The 9,115-nt window shown below is 40.1% G+C and overlaps 1 protein-coding gene across 1 annotated transcript; it reads left to right on the top strand.

Annotated features, from left to right (window-relative positions):
* Window positions 1–2,008: 2,008 nt before the first annotated feature.
* On the top strand, window positions 2,009–8,386 carry cry2 (cryptochrome circadian regulator 2; the record flags this gene model as incomplete). Its single annotated transcript, XM_035664331.1, is given in 6 exon segments — window positions 2,009–2,117; window positions 4,504–4,646; window positions 7,244–7,428; window positions 7,732–7,820; window positions 7,968–8,108; window positions 8,261–8,386. Coding segments are annotated over 6 exon segments (793 nt in total), but the record flags the coding sequence as incomplete, so codon positions are not given.
* Between the last annotated feature and the right edge of the window lie 729 nt (window positions 8,387–9,115).

Below are 9,115 nucleotides of genomic sequence, written 5' to 3'. Positions count from 1 at the left end.
AAAAAAATGTATAACATCAACAACAAGTTATAATGACAACAAAATAACAATATGAAAACAAAAATGCTGTCTGTCTGCCCTAATCCGTGTGAATGCAGCATCATTCAGGGCCGGCTGTTAGTTTTTGAACAGTGTTATTGAAAGACAAATTACTGCTCAGTTGAATGTCAGTTTTTTGCTTTGACGTATATCTGCATAGCTTGATAGTGGGTTGTGAGAAAAATGTTTTGTGTGATTTGGTTGAGCTGACCCTGTTTAGCAGTAAAGCTAAAACGCAGTAGTTCTGTAGATCTTCCATGAGTTAAATCAGTTGAATAATAATAGCAGCCAGCAAGACAGACAGGTTAAGGTCAATTTAATTTTGTGCTCCATCTACTTTTACCACACTATAAATCTTGGTGCCAAACTGCAGGATAAAGTAAATGACGTATCAGTATCTTAATTAACCTTAAGTGTAAAGTATTTACTTAGATACAGGATAGACATTCCCTGGATTAGATACAGTTTCCCTATGGAAAAAAGGGAAAACACAGGAGTCAACCATATAATCAGATGCTGTATATGTTGTGCTGCGTACTGCATGTGGTCCATTGACAGTATCCTGTCCATTGTTGCTGTCACTTAATGTGGAACCACGATGCTCCTGAACTGATTTGTCATCACCATCCAAATAATGGTATCTTTATGGACTGACACACTTCAGTTGGAACTTGCTCTGTGGAACTTCTTTTTGACACATATTTACGGTAGTAGCATACCATTCTTAGACTGAATGGTTGAGGACTAATGCGTGCACTTTTACACTACCAGTTTGTGATCAAATGTAAGATACAATTATTTGTGCTTTGGAAATCTTGGATTATGACTGAATGTTTTTTACATATTCAGTGATTAAAAAAAAATATATATACATACTTTAGATTTGAGTTACAGTTTCATGGCTTCTGTTATCTCTTTATTCAATCAGCAGTGTGTTTGCAGTGTGTAAAATTAACTTTTCTCACTCCTATATTCTGCAATAGACCTTTTCCACAGCCGCCATTATGAAGTGAAATAGTAGGGTAAACACAGGTGTTACCAATGATACTAATTGGGGTTCCGTTCCATTTAGTGTAGCAGAGCCTTTCCAGTGAGACAACATGCACAACAGCAGCACCCTGACTCCGTTTGACCTGAATGAAACTGAACCTTAATTAGTATCACTGGTACTGTAAAATGTATGCTACTGTAACAGGCTTGGATGACGCTCTCCCTGAGACAATCCTGACAACAACCAAGGCAAATTTGACCTATCTGACAAGTTGCAAAACAAGTAAATAAATCAGTGTCCACAGAGATAATGTGAAAGTAAGTACATTCTACAACTGTACTGCCATTAAAGCCACCTGAAAGAGCACTGATATACATAGTGTACTCTTTTTCACACTGTTGAATATATTAGCCTAAATGAGCTGAAACTCAATAATATATTCACTGAATGATTGGTTTTTGGCTTTGTTTAAAGACTAGAGAAGAGGGGATCGAGGTGTTTTTCGACAGTGCCTGTTTCTCTTTGTTCTCCACATAATAACCGGGATGGCGGCTTGTTTTGATCATGCTGTAACAACTTCAAAATCAAACCAGCATGAAACCAATACTGATTTACTTTTTTTTGCCAGTGTGATCGTGAAATAGATCTTAAATTGCATTCATAATGGTCTGAAAAAGTCTTGAACCTGTTAAAACCTGCAGAAACCCAGTAAATAAGAGTAATGAAAGAAGGAACAGCCGCAGTGAGCAGATTAGAAGCTGCAACAGAAACCATCAAACCTCCTAGACTTCACCACAACGTGCACACCTTTCACTGTGCTGTTTGGAAAAGCATTCATACAGAGACTCTGATCGCAGTGACTGATAGTCAGCTATGGTGCCTGAGTCCTAGTGGTTGCATTCGTGACTCTGCAATAAATAATCGTGTTGTTTGCCTAATAGATTACTAATCACATCCTTTGTGTGTGTCTGTGTGCAGGTTTCTGCTGGAGGCTCTGGAGGACCTGGACAGCAGTCTGAAGAAGCTCAACTCCAGATTGTTTGTAGTCAGAGGGCAGCCCACTGATGTTTTTCCAAGGCTTCTAAAGGTCTGTGTCTGTCAGGGGCCACAACTTACACCATGCAAACAGCAAAGGCTCCTGATTAAAAGAACCACACAATACAGGCTGATGATTGTCAAACTGTTTCTTTCCCCAGTGAGTGTGAAATAGACCTCTGCCTGGTGCTAGCATCCACTCTTTGAATGGTTTAAGGAACGTTACCATGCTTTTATTGTGGATGTAAGGCCCATCTGGAACTTTAACCATAATCAGAGAATAAAAAAACTCTATTAGCTGAAATTCTCTAGACAATAATGTTACTGATGTCGTGTGCACAGGAGGCAATCCTTTTTTGTGAAGTTTGAGTCAGCACCATCAGACCTGTAGCAAACACTGTCACTCCTGCTAGCTACAGTAGCTGTCTCACTGTCTCATAATAGGCAAATGTTGAGGGTGAACACAACATCGATGTATCATCATATTTAAGTGGATGTAGTAAACTTGCTTGTTTACACATCACATTTACACACACACAGAGCAACATTAGCATTTACTTGGAGTTGTGTTCCTGACCACCTGGTAATATTCACTCTTCTTGTAGCTCTGTGTTTGGTCTCCACCAACTCCATTTAATTTCCTATGATTTCTTCACAATAAAAGTCCCTTTTTTTTTTTTAAGCAACTTAACATGACTCCAGAGCTGAAAGCCAACATGAATCAGTAAAATAAAGCAGATATCTATGTAGAAGTAGAAATGGGGACACAGGACAGAAAGTCATCTTTAAACCACAGAGTTTCTGTTAGAAGCTACAGAGGTAGAGTAGAGAGCTGAGCACTCAGACCTTCAGTGTAGAAAGTCCGGCTTGGCGCAGGTCTGCAAATCTCGGCACGTTTAAACTGGTAATTGAAACGTAATTCAGCACACCATGGTTTACCCCGGGCAGAAGTGCCAGTGGAAAAGCCCTATCAGACTCCAGCTCGCACAGATGCACCTGTAACCACACCTGTAGTAATAATGATAGCAGGATGAACTTAACACGCCCTGTTGTGGCTTTGTTTTTTTATAGTGTCTATTCTTAGAGGAGTGACAATCACAGCAGCTGAGGCGGAGCCAAGAAACCTTATTATTACTATTCCATTATTATGTTTTTGTGACTGAGCCCAGTTATCTGATTGACACTGAATACACACTGTATACACTTTACAGACTGTTCACACAGCACTGAACCATATTGGAGCAGCTGCAGATGATGTTAACATTCATGAGGAGATTCCCTGTGGGGATTTAGTTCCAGGCATGGAGGAGCAGCTCTCACCATCTCTATACAACAGCCCTTACATAACGCACTCCTGCTTTTGCATTATATGCTATGGAAACCCAATAGTGTGCTCTGCAGGTCTTCATTCCAGCCACAAACAGGGTCAACTACAGTAGCTCTGCCAAGTATTATACCACAGAGTTAAACATGCTTCTGTACAGTTTGATTAGAATAAAAACACTTGACAATGCTGAGGATAACGCAATAGCTCTCCTCCTCTCCTCCCAGCCTTCATTACCTGTAATTAGAAGATGATTTCATATGACATATGAAAACAATATATCAGCCCACCAATTTTTAATCAGATTCTGTCTCTTATGGTGCTTTCACAGAAGCAAACTCTGCTGCGTCTGCCCATTTGCTGTGGTTCATTTTGGCTGGTGTAAAATAGGGGGTGGGGGGCGATCTGGCCAAAAAATATAGTCATAATCTATTTAATCACAATCACAATCCACAAACTAAATGACTAAAATTTCTCAATTTTGAAATGCCCTGTAGACCATAGCCAGACTTGAAATAGTTTGTTAATCCTTCACCTTTAAAACACAACATTGCATTAAAGATACTACACAGGTTTCAAAATGGTGATTAAAACCAGGGTTTAAGTTGTAAACAGAAGCTAAAAGATAACATAATCGTAAAATAACACTTTTCAGGTACTCATAACTCAGTTGCATTGTGTCAGCCACATCACTCTATTGATTTGCTCACGTGAGGTTATGTGAAGTTCAGAAACAGAAGTTACCATTATTGATTCTGCTTATCGGTCTGGTTGTTTTAGATTCCCTTATTGATTCCTGATTGACCTACACCGGTTTTCATCATCAATGCAACTGTTTATTATTTCTGAGTCTGAATGCAGTATAGAAACAGAGTAGAATTATAGTAATTTGACTTTTGTCATGAAATAAAGTCACACTTTGTATCATGTCTTCCTCTGCCATGAATCCTTCTTGTTGCAAGTTTCCAGCAGCATAGACGCATTAAGTTGCAATGTGCTGTCAGAAAAACATGCCGGCGTTGATGAAAGGAATTTATAAGCTGATGGATCGGACAATTTGGAACCAGTTCTCGATTCCCATCCCTGACCATGATCAATGTTCTTCTTTCTTTAGGAGTGGCAAGTGACCAGGTTGACGTTTGAATATGACTCAGAGCCATATGGGAAGGAGAGGGATGGAGCCATCATCAAGATGGCCCAAGAGTTTGGAGTGGAGACTGTTGTCAGAAACTCACACACCCTCTACAACCTGGACAGGTTTGTAACACACACACACACACACACACACACACACACACACACACAATACAGACAATGGGGATAACATCAGTCACATCTGCAAATACCTAAGGTGTTTACCTTTAAAGAGATTATCTCCCTCCATTTAAAACCCTTTACAAAACAGGGATACAGTCAGTAGCACTAGCCATTTTTGTCATGGTGCAACAGGCAGGGCAAGCAGCACTCCAACCACCACAATAACGGGAACAACAAGACTTTTTGTCTCCCCACTTTCAGGTATTATGGTAAGGTCTTCAACTGTGCACTGAATCAACTGTCAGCTGACATTACTGTCTTTTTGAGGCTGTCTGGCTCTGTGATCCGCACAACGTCATATCCCACCGAGAGCGTTCCAGAAGTGGAGAATTGCCTGCCATACGTTGCTGACCTGTGCGTTTTTGTCCTTTTTTAAAAAGGACACAAAATGGTGGTGTGTTTTTCCACTTCCAAGATGAATTTTACGATATGTCATTTCACAGTATGAGAACGTAGAGCCGAAAAAGTGTTGGATTAATGTGATCATGCGGATGGCTTTTTTATGCATTTCTGTCGTTATTGTACTGATAAAATCCTCAAAGATTGAAACGCTTGTGATTGGCTAAGCTGTGACAGAGCAATGAGACCAGTGATGTTAGGGTGATATTAATGACCACACCCGGGGTCTTACATCTTTTCTTACATCTGGAAAACAAGCTTTGTAGGCCAGGGAATCTAAGCAGCAGCACAGTACAGTTGCTTTTGTGATTTGGATATTGCACTTGGCCATATTGCAATCTTGAAATTTTTTCCTAAAACAATATTTTAATTGAATTTTGCATGTATTTCACACATACAGATGGAAGGTGATAATAATTAAACAATGAAGAATGTACTCATGGTTTTTACAAAGATGAAAGGAAAATAAATATAACATTTCACATACTTAGCATGATAACAAAGACAAATAACACTACATCACATAAGAGAAAAAAACAAACAAAAGGAAAAACAAGAACAATATAGAAACGCTCTGCCATTTTTATGACTGCGCACCTTGACGTCTAAGACACTCCATTAAAGGTTTCCACACTTTTTCAAAATCTCCTACCTTTCATCTGGTTATGTAAGTCAGTCTCTCCAAGTGCAGCCATATTTCTAATGCACAATCGCACAATTAAGCAGCAGTAGCAGCAGTGAGAACAGCAGAAAGCAAGCCAACACAAAGTGTCCCATAAACTCTCACCATCTAGAGTCACTTCATCATGAACCCTGTTAAAAAAGGAGGAATGAAACTGGGAAAATGTGTCAATGCTAGGCCTACCTAAATGATATGACAGTTTGTGAGCAAGTGCTGTGTTCAGTTGCACTTGCTTGTGCATTAAACCATCATGTGGACCATCAACTGCCATGTCAGTACAGCTGAGAGATCAACCATCAGTTTAGAAAATCACCAATAACCCGCAACATGCTTAAGAAGATGAGAAGATGCTTAATGAAAATCTGAACAATCCAAACCCCTTCTTACAGCATGACATGCAGCAGAGCCCTCCAGTGATCAACTCATGTCACTACAGGTCACACCACTGTCCATGTGCTGAGGCCAGGTGGCAGCATGAGGAGGAGCAGAGGGAGTACCAAAGGACTTTGCTATATACAAGATGGAGAGCAATCAGACCAGCACAGTATTACATAATAAATATTACTGGCCTGTGTGTGTGTGTGTAGAGATATATATGGGTGGATGAGGCGGCAGGGAGCTTAACTTTGTGTTTGTGTGGTGTGTGTGTGTGTGTGTGTGTGTGTTGTGTGTGTGTGTGTGTTGTGTGTGTGTGTGTGTGTGTGTGTGTGTGTGTGTTGTGTTGTGTGTGTGTGTGTGTTTGTGTGTGTGTGTGTGTGTGTGTAGCTGCAGGGTTTATATTGGTAGTGGTGGAGCTTACTGTGCTCATTTGTAGTAGTCACAGTAAATGGACCAATAGGAAGCCAACCCTGCTGCAAATCCAGCAGGCAATGATCCAGAACAGGGCCTCACAGATATAGACAAGTTGTATAAGATAGAAACTATAAATACAGAGCTTTGCTGTCAGCTGCACCAGCTAAACAAGCTGAAAAGGATGAAATACAAAATAGGGTCAGTCTTCTGATTAGTAATTGAGGTATAGTTCAGTGATCAATTTTGGTTTAAAAAAAAAGATAGAAAGACACTTTGGTTTGGAGGCTTGAAGATAGTTGATCATTGAGTCTCAAAGCGTCAACAATCAACTATCTTCTTTGGCTCTGATTGGTTGTTTTTGTTCAGGCCTGGTGGATTCTTGTAAATGCCATTAGGAGCACTAAGAGGAGCCAGAGTTTGTTTTTTGGCTCAAATCAGCTCATAATCAGTTCAGTTGTATATTAAATACAGTGTTCAGTGAATTTGAACCACAAGCATCATATCAAAGGTTTAGTCCAACATTTACCTTCTATAAAAACATTTTAGACTTTTTTTGTGTCTGTGTATTTGAGGATTTAAACAGAACATTGCCATTAACCCAACCTGTTACATAAACTCTGCTGTATGTTGCTCTACTTTTCTATCTTTTCTGTATTGGTCACAGGATAATAGAGATGAACAACAACAGTCCTCCTCTGACCTTTAAGCGCTTTCAGACCATTGTGAGCCGACTGGAGTTGCCCAGGAGACCTCTGCCTCCCATCACCCAGCAGCAGATGGACAAATGTCGCACTAAAATAGCCGACAACCACGACCAGCTATACAGTATACCATCACTGGAAGAACTAGGTATGCATGGTTGTTTTTAACACTTGAATTGCTGCTGCTGCTGCTGCTGCTGATGTTCTCTAGGTATATTGATGCTGAATATAGATACAATTGTTTATATTCTATTGATGCCCAAAAACACTGTATCGATTTTTGTGTTTAAACCCCCACCTGCCACCCAGCAGTGTTTTAAACGTAAACTGAGCGTATCATATCACCAGATTCCTGCTTATACAACCGTGGTTAGCACTTGAGCAAGGTTTGGTTTATTAGATAAAAGCTGCTTTGTATTTGACCTTGTCTGCATGTGATTATGTTTTCCAGGTTTCAGGACGGAAGGTTTACCTCCAGCTATTTGGCAGGGAGGAGAGTCAGAGGCCTTGGACAGACTCAACAAACATCTGGACAAAAAGGTAAACCAGAAGCTGAAATTAAAACCCTGTTACTGGTCTAATCCACAACATTTTGAGTTTGCTGTCCCTTCCCTAATTGCAAGTACTTTAAAAATGACAGTATCTCAGATGATCACTTGAATGCCTTCACTGTGTCTGTCTGTGTAGGTGTGGGTGGCCAACTTTGAGCACCCTCGGGTCAACACATGCTCCCTGTATGCCAGTCCTACCGGCCTCAGCCCCTACCTGCGCTTCGGCTGCCTGTCCTGCAGGGTTTTGTACTACAACCTCAGAGAGCTCTACATGAAGGTACAGTGCATACCTGCTGCCCAGCCTCAGAGATATAACTCTTTTTGCTTTTTGCTCCTCTGACAATTTTAATAATTCATTACTCTCCTTGATGATCAAATTTTGAACTCTTTAATTGTCTGTTGTTCCTCCCCTCCTGTGCTCTCCAACAGCTCCGTAAGCGTTGCAGTCCTCCTCTGTCCCTGTTTGGCCAGTTGTTATGGAGGGAGTTCTTCTACACAGCCGCCACCAACAACCCAAACTTCGACCGCATGGATGGAAACCCCATCTGTGTCCAGGTGGGCCTTTGCACCACTCAGTTTAAACAAGAAGGAATAACTGTTACTTAGGTCATACATTTGTCAGCACTCTCTGGCCTGTAGATATGACGGCAGCAGCTGTCTTACATAAGGGTGTTTGTGAGTCAGACACTTTATATAAAGGGCAACGACTTGTCATGCACTGTGGTGCATCTGTTAACTGAAATTGAAAATGTAACACACACAATACATTTGTGGTATAGTGAATTTATTTAAATACAAAGTACTGTATTGGATGCATTATGTTAGATTCAATGGAATTCAAATTTTAAACAGGGTTCAAGAGACATGCAGCGGTTTTTCAAGGTGAATGTAATGTAACACTGTAATGTGACAATAAAGGCCAGAAATCCCATGCTGATAAAATAACAGTAGAACATTATGAATATGCTGATATTTATTTTAAAATTGATGCCAAAAAACAATACAAACTCGCTAATCACACCAGCATCCCTGAAAAACAGTTCCACCAACTGCCATTTTAGAAGCTAAAGAGCCGAATAACAAACATAACAATCATTAATGGTACTCATTTGAATGGTATTATCCTGCTTTTTATTATGCCACATGCCAAGGAAATGCCATATGTAATCAAATTATCTGTAACATTTCCACATTAAACAGTGTATAAACTCTAGCTCTATGTTCTATATGTAGTTGATTCAATCAATAATCTATAATCACTAAACAGTGTATAAACTCTAGCTC

Source organism: Morone saxatilis, unplaced genomic scaffold, assembly GCF_004916995.1.
Source record: "Morone saxatilis isolate NCDOM2014 unplaced genomic scaffold, NCSU_SB_2.0 Contig2, whole genome shotgun sequence".
NCBI lineage: Eukaryota > Metazoa > Chordata > Actinopteri > Moronidae > Morone > Morone saxatilis.
This window is presented reverse-complemented; position numbering and strand designations above follow the sequence as displayed.